Source organism: Mandrillus leucophaeus, unplaced genomic scaffold (genome assembly GCF_000951045.1).
Source record: "Mandrillus leucophaeus isolate KB7577 unplaced genomic scaffold, Mleu.le_1.0 Scaffold98, whole genome shotgun sequence".
NCBI classification, from domain to species: domain Eukaryota; kingdom Metazoa; phylum Chordata; class Mammalia; order Primates; family Cercopithecidae; genus Mandrillus; species Mandrillus leucophaeus.
The window spans coordinates 116130-128836 of NW_012110696.1; the positions used below are offsets into that span (position 1 = coordinate 116130).

Below are 12707 nucleotides of genomic sequence, written 5' to 3' on the forward strand. Positions count from 1 at the left end.
CTAACGCGCCTGCTCCCAGCCTGCAGCAGGGGAAGATGTTCTTCCTCATCGGCCTCACCATGGCCGCCATCCAGGGTGCCTATGCCCGGCGGATCCGCCCCGGCGGGGAAGTTGCTGCCGTGAAGCGGGTAGGGGCTTCCTCCGAAGCGGGTGGCAGGCAGTCCCCTGAGCCCTGTGGGGCACGGGCTGTGCTGAGGCTGCCGTGCCCACCTGCAGGCCCTCCTACTGCTGGTGCCTGCCTTCCTCCTCATCGGCTGGAGCCATTCTCTGCCCATGCTGGGCCTGGGGCTGCTGCTGTACTCCTTTGGTGAGTGGCCCTGCCCTGGCAGGGGATCCGATGGGCAGCAGGGGCTGGGTGATGCGCCCTCCCCTGGGCTGATGGGAGCCTCCTCAATGTCCCCCACCAGCCGCCGCCGTTGTGGTGCCCTGCCTGTCCTCCGTGGTCGCTGGCTATGGTAAGACCCTTCCCTCAGCCAAAGCCACCTGAGCCAGAGAAGGGCAGTGGCCCCTGACTACGCCTCTCCCCACAGGCTCACCAGGGCAGAAGGGCACGGTCATGGGTACACTGCGCAGCCTAGGCGCTCTGGCCAGGGCCGCGGGGCCCCTGGTGGCTGCTTCAGGTGAGGGCGCGGGATAGTGCTGGGGCAGGCTGGGGGCCGGGCACCTGCTCTCACCTCCCCAGTGCCAGCCCCCTCGGAGCCTGGGTGACGCTGCCATCTCTCCGCAGTGTACTGGCTGGCTGGGGCCCAGGCCTGCTTCACCACGTGGTCCGGGCTCTTTTTGCTCCCCTTCCTCCTCCTGCAGAAGCTGAATTATTCGGCACAGACGCTCAAGGCTGAGTAGCTGAGCCACTGTGCCCAGGCTGTGGGCACCAGGCAGAGTGGGAGCCTGGGTCAGAGCCCTGCCCACTGCCTGACCCCCCTCCTTCCCAGTCCAGGGAGACCCTGTGGGTGGGAGCCGGCTCCCCAGCAGGAAGCCCAGGCAGCTCCTCCAGACTCATTCCTATGAATGACTCCAGGCGGCAGCACTCCAAGGCTGTCACGGTTTCTGTTTGTTTTCTAAACTATGCACCAGGTTTCTGATGATGAAATAAAGCACCTGTTTTATACCAAATGCCTTTCTCCATACGTAGCCGGGCCTCTACCCACACCAGGAGAGGCAGCTAGAGCTGAATGAATGGTTCCACTGACCAGAAGGGTCTGAGGCTCTTCGAGACCCTCAGTTTCCCCCTCTGCAGTGGCAGCCTGGGGACTCAGGCCCCTCCAAGGCTGGGGTCAGCCCTGGCCAGGTGGTATGTGGCAGTGTGCCCGGCACCCTGGCAGGGTATCTCCCGCACAGAGCCCTCCCCATCAGACATGAGCACACAGTGACGGTGAGACTGGGACCGTGGGGACAAGGACAGGCCAGCAGCTCCCTGGACACCCTGAGTTCCCGTGGGGAGGGACAACAGGAGTGCCGGGTGGAACGTCCTCCCGCACCCATGGCTGCAGATGACGTTTTATCAAGACATGAACATTTGGAGGTCTCCTTTCGGCACACAGACAGACTTGGGAACAAAAAAATTAAAATATAAAACTGCTTCCCAGATTTAGACAAAGAAATTGCTGAAAGAATTTTATTTGTGAGTAAAACATGTTACACTGGAGAAAGGACATTCAGGACCTGTCCTCCCAAGTCGGTGTCCATATATGCAACTATATTTCATGTTGTAATACAAAGGATTAAACTACAAAAGTGAAAATTAAGTCATTGCATATGTGGGGTAAAGGAAGGGATAAAAGAGGATAAAGGAAGAGTCCACGGTTAAGGACTTTTCATTCTGCCTTGGCAACAAAACGACACAGAAGAGAGGCAGCACGCTTGCCCGCGTAGCAGGCCCTGCGGCTCAGAGGAAGCTCGAAGCGGCAGGCAGTGCCATGCAGCAGCCTGCTTCTCGCTCGGCCGGCCAATCAGTGGGATCCGAGGTGGCTCGGCCCATCATGCCCAGGGTCTGAGCCCACACCTGGCACCAGCTCTATCAGGGGCCTGTTGGGCCCACACAAGCTTGCCTGCACCTAGTCAGGCTGGTACGAGGCAGCTCCTGAAATGGGTCACCCTCCAGTTCCTGCTCAGCAGCTCTGAGCCCTTTTCCAGCCTCTTCCAGGGAAGTGAAAACAACAGTATTAGCCAAGGAGCGCCCGTCTCAGGCTCCCTCAGTGACGACCGTGTCGAGGGGCTCCGGGGGCTACTCTCCACCTCGAGTTACCTTTTATCACAACTAGGGCATCTTTCTGGCTGAGTTAACGGTGAGAACAGATCCCCTGAAACCTCCCCCAGGTAAGTGAAAAGTGCTCTACTATGGGGTCTGGAAAGAAGCAAAAAGCCTGTTCACGTTCACAGTCAAAAAATATAAGCTAAATTGTAAACCTACTCAAAGAAAATTCTAGAAAGGACTCTTCCCCTCCTGATACACCTTCCCTATGACAGGAATCCAGAGACCCAAGTGAAAAAACTGAGCTCCTGAATCTGGTTGTGGTCAAGGGATCATCGGTCAGACATGCATAGCATCGCGTTGGGTGCACACAGGCCCATCTGCCGCTGGCGTTTCCTGCCCAGCGTCTGGCCCAGACCTGCCTCTTCAAGGCCGCTGGTGGGCACACGAGTGTTTTCACGGGACCAAGGCTTTGTATATAGACTTAAGTGAGATCACTGAGCAGAGAGAATGCCACACGGAACCAGGAGTCTGAGTCCGTCACCTGAGACCTTAGGGTGGAGGGAAGCCGAGCAGAAACAGAATGTGCTGATTTCACAACAGGAAGGATGGCAGGAAAGGTCAAGGCTCAGGAGGGTGACACCTGCGGCCAAAGCTGCAGAAGCCTCCAGTACCTTCCAGCTAGGACCATGACTTAGTGCCTCTCCGCTGTGGGGAGAGCACGTCTCCCCCAGAAGCTGAGGCTGAGAGGACAAGAGGCGGGGGGTGGGGCTGCTGCGCACACACGGGGTCAGCCCAGGGCTACACAGGGCTGCTCACGTGCGGGGACCCCTAGCTAGTGGAGGGCTTGGCTTTTTGCATTCCATTACACAAGGACAGGGCACGGACGCAGTCGGGGACTCTGGCGGAGCCAGGGTCGCTCCGGACAGGACAGTGTTAGCGCGGGGCCTTCAGGAGTCACTCTTCTTCTTGCTCTTCTTCAGAAAGGACGGGGTACGGAACTTCTTCTTCTTTTTGGACGGGGACTTGCCTGGAGACCCATCGCTGCCAGGGTCCGCGGCGGCCCCCTCCTCGGCAGCTGAGGGGGCAGCCTCTTCAGCCACGGGGGCTGGGTCTGGGGCTGGCTCGGGGCTGGCCTCAGTAGGGGCCTCAGTGGGGCTTGGGGGTCTCTGGGCTTCCTCCTCCTTCTCTAACATAGGGAAGCCGAGTGCTTCTGAAGGCTCGTCAGGGGACAGATCGGGGAGAGTTGGCTTAAAGGTGGCGGCATCACTGTCATCTCCAGTAGCTGGCTCCGGCACAAGGTCTAGTGGGTGAGGTGAGAGACGGGGTTAAGGGTTCCTGCCCAGATCTCAAAGGGCAGCTTGAGATGGGGGCACCCCACACAGGAAACTGCCATTTCATTTTACTCTACGGATTTTTACCAAGGCAAGAAACTTAAAATATGGTCTACGCTACTCTACGGCTGGATGGAGCTAATATCACAAAACACAGACTTGGTCTCGGGGTAGCTTTTAGCTCCTTCTTGTGGGCAGTGTGGTGACACCACCAGACTCCGCCCCAGGCTTGGGTCCCCCCACCAGAAAGAGAGACTGCAGCACAAGCTGAGGACAGCTAAAGGAGCGACGTCCCGCTTTCATTATGTGAAGAGCAGTCTGCCCTGTCACCCTAAGGGCATGTATTCATAGTCGTGAAATTAAGTCTAGATGGGTCCACAACACCTGGTCTCCCCCAAAACAGCCAGTAGAAAATTGTGCGTAACTCCCACAGCACGTGTGATGTCAACATCCAAAAGAACAAAGCCGTTTAGGATGGAAGTTAATTAAAAGGAAAAAGACGGCCTTTAAGGCAAGGAGCGGGGGCAAAAACTCCCAACCAGCATCAGGAGTGGCCCTCTGTGAAGGAGCACGTCGGCCCTGAGGACACGGCCTGGGGGCGCCTTCCTTCCACACTTACCCGGGCACCCGCTTTGTCCATTCCATTCGTAAACAGCCTACAACATTACCAGCAACTGACAGGTTAGACACCACAAGCTGTTTAGTGTTTAAAAATCAAGCCACACATCAGGGCCAGGGGAGTCAGCTGAGTGGTTAGGAGCAGCACAGGAGGCCCAGGCCCCAAACCCTCAAGGCTTTACCTTTGGGAAGCTGGAAGCGCCCCCACCCCGCCAGCTGCCCCAGGCTAATTCCAGGCCAGGCTTCTTGAGGGCCGGGAGAGGGCTGTGGGCACACAGGCGCAGCTCCCTGTGAGGAGGTGGGGCCCGCTCTGCTGGGCACGGTGCGGCTGATGCTAGGACAGAGGCTGCCCCAGGGCACTCGCTCTGGAGAGCTGCCATCCTCTGAGCCAATATCACACTGGCTTTAAAAGGGTCCAATATCCACTCCTCTGCCCACCTTCCTAGGACCAGCTTCAGCAAAGCTCTAAGGCAATCCAACCCCACACAGCAGGTGGCAGAACCCCAGCCTGTCTGAACCGAGGCTGCACTTAACGTCTGGATTCAGTGTGGTAAAACCCTCCCACCAAGCAATCCAAAGAGACCCTCGAAGGCCGGAGGTAAGAACCTCTGAGGCCCAGAGTGCTCCAGTGGCACCTAGGTGGGCAGAGGCCCTGAGGGAGGCACCCGCTGCCGCTCAAGGCAGCACAGTGCTCAGGTGACTGAGCCACTTCCAGGAAGGCCTCCAAGGGACTGGGTACAAAGAAGAGGGGGCTTCTGTTTTTATTTTAAATAAACAGAAAACAAAACTTAATAAACAACAAAGAAGCAGGAGAATGAGGCGAAGCACAGGGCACCGGTGCAGAGCGGAGGCAGCGCGGTACTTACTAGGGTAACAGGTACTCTCTAGCGCATCCGTCTCCTGCTTGTGACGCAGCCACAGGAAGAAAAAAGCACAAGGAGAGAATCTATGCATTCAGTCACAGCCATCAGGTTACAGAAGAAGAAAGGCAGGGCCATGGGCTTCACGAGAGACACGGATGTACGAGACCGAGGGACAGACACCCGGGATCACACACCACAGACACACGGTGGCTGAGAGGCAGCCGGCGTGTGGCTCACACAGCGGAGAGCAACTCCGGAGGTGGCATCTGCATGACAACACGGCACAAGGAGTGGGCGAGCAATGGGCAACGCAGACACCAGCAACCACGGTGGGTTCTGACCCCCGAGGCCAGCCTTCCTACTTGGTCACAGCTCACATACAAATCTGTTTTGCCTGGAGTTACCCAGGACAGAACCAATATAGGAGAAAAGAAGTGTCACATCTTGGTGTTGATGCAAGCACACACTTCTCTGTTGGTGTTAACACAACTCCCGCCACATTCCGCCACAGCGCGCACGAGCCGTGCACCCTCCCACAGTGGCGGCCACTGCCACCCAGAGCTCACCTTCCTCCAGCTTGATGGGAGTGCTGGGAGGTGGGTGGGGGACCGCAGGCTGGTCTGGAGGACTCTTTTCTTTCTGTTCTCTAGCCTCGTCCAGATTCTCTGCAGAGAAACAACAAGGATATGGTAGGAGCTGTGGACGCCATGAGCCTGCACCTGCCTCCGTGGCAGATGGGGCAGCCTGCTCGGCCGCCCTCTGAGAAGGCAGGGCTCTCAACCCTTTCCCTGTTCCTCTCCGAGAGCGGATAAAGGAAGCTGTGACCCGGGTGTTGACTGATGTGAATTTCAGAGAAACATAAACAACTTCAGATACAAAATTCATTTCTATTCTTATTCCAAAGAGAATCTGCCAGAGCTGGCTCTGTGATGGACTCAAATGGTGTGCCCTGGCCTGTCCCCCGCTGTCCTGTGCGAGTAGGCGGCCCCTCCCTCCCAACCTTCTCCCTGCTAAGCAGGTGGCGGAGGGTCCTGAGCCCACTCACCACCTCAAGGGACATCCCATGAGCAATTATTTTGGTTTTAATTCTGTGGTAGGGCATTTTATCCCAATAATTTAAACTTGGCAACTGTAATGCATATTTTTATTTTATAAAGTGAAAAATGCTAATAAGAACCAGAGGAAAAAATGCAGGAACTAGCATCCTGGATATAGAAAAGGATTCCAAGTCTACGTCTCGTTTGAGGGAAAATATGGATCAACACACTACGCTAATTCCTTCCATGTCTGTCTGTATTTCAGAAGTTTAGATTAATAGCTTTGAATCAGCAGATCTGTATTTTGAACAAGCAGCTGTCATTACCCTTCGGGCTCCCAGGGCCTCTGCTCCCACCCTAACAGCTGGCTCACCTCCCCAAGTACCATGTTGGCAGCTACCTTCCAGAAGGCAGGCGCCCATAAAAAGGCCACCACACCACCTATCTGAGTGAGCATACAGCCTCAACCAGGAAAAGGTGCTGACCTCCGGCAGCCAGCCTGCATTTTACCTGTGGCACACACTCCCCTCAGCCCACGCCAAGGGCCAGATCAGACCTCCTGTGGGTTCTCCTGCTAACAGCTCTGTGATCACAGAGCATGGCCAGAGCCGTCCCCATCCACACTCAGCTGCCATCACAGCCCTGCTGAAGGAGCCTCACACCGGGGGGTGGGGGGAACTCCAGGTATCTTGTTTGACTGAAAAACAATCCAGGTTACTCAGATGCCAGGAGACCCCAAAGGGCAGACACATCTCTGTGTACCTGTGCACAGAAACTAGGATTAGGCCACATGACCCACAGCTCAAGTCGACTACCTCTACTTCCTGCTCTAAGGCAGGTAATTACAGCAATGGCTCAAAGCTTCACTGGAGGGAGACAACCAGCAGCAGGGCCCGGTGTGTGTGAAGGCCTGAACAGTAAATAGCGGTGTAACACTGAAAAACAATTCAGCAACTCAAATTTCAGTAACAACTACATAATGCAGTGGCTGGTCTAGAAGAAGACAAAAACCGGTTAAGAGGTTCTCTTAGGAGGAGTGCCTAGTTCCCAGGATGACTACAGCCCAGGAGGGCAACAGTCAGTCCCACACACCGAGGTCGCTCCAGCAAGGCCGACCCCAGAGGACTGAGAAGCACACTGAGGTTTCAGTAAAAACCTGAGTTGAAGCTAATGGCCCTGAGGATGCTGGCGGGGGCCCCGTGCCCCTGGTTCTTCCTGGTGCCAGCACCAAGGTTGCTTAGAGCCTACTGGACAAGAGAGCTGGCAGCAGGGAGCTTGGAGGAAAAGCAGCTGATCCCCACGAGCCCTCAAGGAAGAGGCATTGGAGACCTGCTTCTCTCATTAGTTCTCAACATTTTCTTTTCAAACCTGACATCTGAAACCACCTGCTCCATGAGGGTCTGAAACAAGCCGCTTATTTTTATTCATTGTAAGACTGCCCCATCTTTGACCGCCTTTGTCAGTGAGCTACCAAGAGAAGTGCAGGCTGCACCAGCCACTCCTGACGGGACCTGGGCACATGCCAGGGCAGTCAGCATGTTCACCCTCAGGCCTGTGACCACACCTGCACAGGAGACCCTCAAGGTTTATGGAGAAAGAGAATTTCTGTCAGAAACCCCAAGCCCTACACACAAGCACCGCAAGGACATTCAGAGCATCCCCCTGCACAGAGGCCGGGGCCGACTGCTGTGATCAAAGACTCAGTGAGGAAAGCAATGCGCTTTTGTCCAGATCAGGGCTCAGCCATGCACAGCCTCATTCTTGGGAGCCGCCCTGTCTGAGCCCCCTATTCCTCTGCTCTAACTGGGGGAAAATGACCAATCTCGCAGGGTTACTTTGGGAATGAGATGAGATGTACGCACGACAGCACTGGGCATGTGCCCAGCACGATGGCTCAGCAATGATGAGTGTTAAGAATCAAACCAAGTAAAGGAGGTCTCTCCCCAGTGACGCTTCAACAGACAGAAATACCGTGTTCGTAAAAGAGACAAACGTCGGGGTGACTGTCAACATGGCCAAAGGAACAGCTCCGGTCTGCAGCTCCCAGCGAGATCAACCCAGAAGGTAGGTGATTTCTGCACTACTAACTGAGGTACCTGGCTCATCTCACTGGGACTAGTTAGACCATGGGTGCAGCCCACGGAGGGCGAGCCGAAGCAGGGTAGGGTGTTGCTCACCCGGGAAGTGCAAGGAGTCAGGGAACTCCCTCCTGTAGCCAAGGGAAGCCGTGAGGGACTGTGCCTTGAGAAATGGTGCATTCCGGCTCAGAAACTATGCTTTTCCCACGGTCTTCACAATCCACAGACCAGGAAATTCCCTTGGCTGCCTATGCCACCAGGGTCCTGGGTTTCAAGCACAAAACTGGTCACCCATTTGGGCAGACGCTGAGCTAGCTGCAGGAGTTCTTTTTTAATACCCCAGTGGCGCCTGGAATGCCAGCAACACAGAACCCTTCACTCCCCTGGAAAGGGGGCTGAAGTCAGGGAGCCAAGTAGTCTTGCTCAGCAGATCCCACCCCCATGGAGCCCAGCAAGCTAAGATCCACTGTCTTGAAATTCTTGCTGCCAGCACAGCAGTCTGAAGTCCACTTGGGATGCTGGAGCTTGGTGGGGGGAGGGGCGTCCACCATTACTGAGGCTTGAGTAGGCCATTTTCCCCTCACAGTGTAAACAAAGCTGCCAGGAAATCTGAACTGGGCGGAGCCCACCGCAGCTCCTCAAAGCCACTATAGCCAGACTGATCTCTAGATTCCTCCTCTCTGGGCAGGCCAACTCTGAAAGAAAGGCTGCAGCCCCAGTCAGGGGCTTATAGATAAAACTCCCATCTCCCTGGGACAGAGCACCTGGGGGAAGGGGCAGCTGTGGACACAGCTTCAGCAGAGTTAAGTTACTGCCTGCTGGCTCTGAAGAGAACAGCGGATCTCCCAGCACAGTGCTCAAGCTCTGCTAAGGGAGAGACACTGCCTCCTCAGGAGACACCTCCCAGCAGGGGTCGACAGACAACACCTCATACAGGAGAGCTCCGGCTGGCATCTGGCAGGTGCCCCTCTGGGACGAAGCTTCCAGAAGAAGGGAGAGGCAGCAATCTTTGCTGTTCTGCAGCCTCTGCTGGTGATAGCCAGGCAAACAGGGTCTGGAGTGCACCTCCAGCAAACTCCAGCAGACCTGCAGCAGAAGGGACTGATAGAAGGAAAACTAACAGAAAGGAATAGCATCAACATCAACAAAAAGGACGTTCACACGAAAACGCCATCTGAAGGTCACCAACATCAAAGATCAAACGTAGATAAATCCACAAAGATGAGGAAAAACCAGCGCAAAAAGGCTGAAAATTTCAAAAACCAGAACGCCTCTTCTCCTCCAAAGGATCACAACTCCTCGCCAGCAAGGGAACAAAACTGGACAGAGAATGAGTTTGATGAATTGACGGAAGTAGGCTCCAGAAGGTGGGTAATAACAAACTTCTCCGAGCTAAAGGGGCTTGTTCTAACCCAATGCAAGGAAGCTAAGAACTTTGAAAAAAGGTTAGAGGAACTGCTAAGTAGAATAACACTTTAGAGAAGAACATAAATGACCTGACGGAGCTGAGAAACACAGCATGAGAACTTCATGAAGCATGCACAAGTAGTAATAGCTGAATAAATCAAGCAGAAGAAAGGATATCAGAGATTGAAGATCAACTTAATGAATAAAGTGTAAAGACAAGATTAAAGAAAAAACAATGAAAAGAAATGAACAAAGCCTCAAGAAATATAGGACTATGTGAAAAGACCAAAGCTACGTTTGATTGGTGTGCCTGAAAATGACAGGCAGAATGGAACCAAGTTGGAAAACACTCTTCAGGATATTATCCAGGAGAACTTCCCCAACCTAGCAAGATAGGCCAACATTCAAATTCAGGAAACAGGGAGACAACCACAAAGATACTCTTCAAGAAGAGCAACCCCAAGACACATAATCATCAGATTCACCCAAGGTTGAAATGAAGGAAAAAATTTTAAGGGCAGTCAGAGAGAAAGGTCAGGTTACCCACAAAGGGAAGCCCATCAGACTAACAGCAGATCTCTCTGCAGAAACCCTACAAGCCAGAAGAGAGTGGGGGCCAATATTCAACATTCTTAAAAGAATTTTCAACCCAGAATCTGATATCCAGCCAAACTAAGCTTCATAAGTGAAGGAGAAATAAACTCCTTTACAGACAAGCAAATGCTGAGAGATTTTGTCACCATCAGGCCTGCCTTACAAGAGCTCCTGAAGCAAGCACTAAATATGGAAAGCAAAAACCGGTTCCACCCACCGCAAAAGTATACTAAATTGTAAAGACCATCAACACTATGAAGAAACTGCATCAACTAATGGGCAAAATAACCAGCTAGCATCATAATGACAGGATCAAATTCACACATAACAATATTAACCTTAATATGTGAACGGGCTAAATGCCCCAATTAAAAGATACAGACTGGCAAATTGGATAGTCAAGACCCATCAGTGTGCTGTATTCAGGAGACCCGTCTCACATGTGAAGACACACACAGGCTCAAAATAAAGGGACAGAAGAATATTTACTAAGCAAAAGGAAAGCAAAAAAAAAAAAAAAAAAAGCAGGAGTTGCAATTCTAGTCTCTAATAAAACAGACTTTAAGCCAACAAAAATTTAAGAAGACAAAGAAGGGCATTACCTAATGGTAAAGGGATCAATGTAACAAGAAGAGCTAACCGTCCTAAATATACATGCAACCAATACAGGAGCGCCCAGATTCATAAAGCAACTTCTTAGAGACCTACGAAGAGACTCAAGACTCCCACACAATAATAATGGGAAATTTTAACACCCCACTGTCAATATTAGATCGACAAGACAGAAAATTAACAAGGATATTCAGGACTTGAACTCAGCTCTGGACCAAGCAGACCTAATCGACATCTACAGAACCCTCCACCCCAAATCAACAGAATATACATTCTTCTCAGCACCACATTGCACTTATTCTAAAACTGACCACATAATTGGAAGTAAAACACTCCTCAGCAAATGTAAAAGAACAGAAATTATAACAAACTGTCTCTCAGACCACAGAGCAATCAAATTAGAACTCAGGATTAAGAAACTCACTCAAAACTGCATAACTACATAGAAACTGAACAGCCTGCTCCTGAATGACTACTGGGTAAATAACAAAATTCAGGCAGAAATAAGTTATTTGAAAACAATGAGAAAAAAGACACAACATACCAGAATCTCTGGGACACAGCTAAAGCAGTGTTCAGAGGGAAATTTATAGCACTAAATGCCCACAGGAGAAAGCAGGAAAGATCTAAAATCGACACCCTAACATCATAATTAAAAGAACTAGAGAAGAGCAAACAAATTCAAAAGCTAGCAGAAGATAAGAAATGACTAAGATCAGAGCAGAACCAAAGGAGAGAGACACAAAAAAAGCCTTCAAAAAAAATCAGTGAATCCAGGAGCTGGTTTTTTGAAAAGATTGATAATTAGCCAGACTTATAATAAAGAAGAAAAGAGAGAAGAATCAAATAGACACAATAAAGAGAAGAATCAAATAGACACAAAAAATGATAAAAGGGAGATCACCATCAATCCCACAGAAATACAAACTACCATCAGAGAATACTATAAACACCTCTACACAAATAAACTAGAAAATCTAGAAGAAATGTATAAATTCCTGGATACATACACCCTCCCAAGACTGAACCAGGAGGAAGTCAAATCCCTGAACAGACCAGTAACAAGCTCTGAAATTGAGGTAGTAATAAATAGCCTACCAACCAAAAAAAGCCCAGGAACAGAAAGATTAACAGCCAAATTCTACCAGAGGTACAAAAAGGAGCTGGTAGGTACCATTCCTTCTGAAACTATTCCAGACAATAGAAAAAGAGGGACTCCTCCCTAACTCATTTTATAAGGCCAGCATCATCCTTACACCAAAACCTGGCAGAGACACAACAAAAAAAGAAAATTTCAGGCCAATATCCCTGATGAACATCAATGCGAAAATCCTCAATAAAATACTGGCAAACCGAATCCAGCAGCACATCAAAAAGTTTATCCACCACAATCAAGTTGGCTTCATCCCTGGGATGCAAGGCTGGTTCAACATACACAATCAGCCAGGAGCAGCGGCTCACGCCTGTAATCCCAGCACTTTGGGAGGACGAGGCAGGTGGATCATGAGGTCAGGAGATCGAGACCATCCTGGCCAACACAGTGAAACCCCATCTCTAATAAAAATACAAAAATTAGCTGGGTGTGGTGGCGTGTGTCTGTAGTCTCAAGTACTCAGGAGGCTGAGGCTTGAATCAGGAGGCAGAGGTTACAGTGAGCCAAGATTGCACCACTTCACTCCAGCTTGGGTAACAGAGGGAGACACTGTCTCAGGAAAAAAAAAAAAAAATCAACAAATAACAAAAAAACCATATGCAAATCAATAAACATAATCCATCGTATAAACAGTACTAATGACAAAAACCACATGATTATCTCAATAGATGCAGAAAAGGCCTTCAATAAAATTCAACATCCCCTCATGCTAAAAACTCTCAATAAACTAGGTATTAGCTATTTCTGACAAACCCACAGCCAATATCTTACTGAATGGGCAAAGGCTACAAGCATTCCCTTTAAAAACTGGCACAGGACA

At 51.3% G+C, this 12707-nt stretch overlaps 2 protein-coding genes across 7 annotated transcripts in view; one reads left to right on the top strand and one right to left on the bottom strand.

The window, feature by feature from the left end:
* Positions 1 to 1113, top strand: part of MFSD10 (major facilitator superfamily domain containing 10) — a 4533-nt gene extending 3420 nt beyond the window's left edge. The window contains 5 exon segments of the mRNA XM_011970828.1: positions 18 to 128; positions 217 to 307; positions 408 to 455; positions 531 to 620; positions 728 to 1113. Of these exon segments, the coding sequence (XP_011826218.1) occupies positions 18 to 128; positions 217 to 307; positions 408 to 455; positions 531 to 620; positions 728 to 843 (456 nt within the window). The 3' untranslated portion in view covers positions 844 to 1113.
* Positions 1114 to 1587: 474 nt separating this feature from the next.
* Positions 1588 to 12707, bottom strand: part of ADD1 (adducin 1 (alpha)) — a 103265-nt gene continuing 92145 nt past the window's right edge. For 3 of the 6 annotated variants that reach the window (XM_011970835.1, XM_011970833.1, XM_011970834.1), the window contains 3 exons: positions 5573 to 5671; positions 5010 to 5043; positions 1588 to 3494 (listed from right to left, as the gene is read on the bottom strand). In XM_011970835.1, the coding sequence (XP_011826225.1) occupies position 3494; positions 5010 to 5043; positions 5573 to 5671 (134 nt within the window). In that variant the 3' untranslated portion in view covers positions 1588 to 3493. The remainder of the gene's footprint in view (positions 3495 to 5009; positions 5044 to 5572; positions 5672 to 12707) is intronic. The other 3 variants (XM_011970831.1, XM_011970829.1, XM_011970830.1) reach the window with 1 other exon arrangement.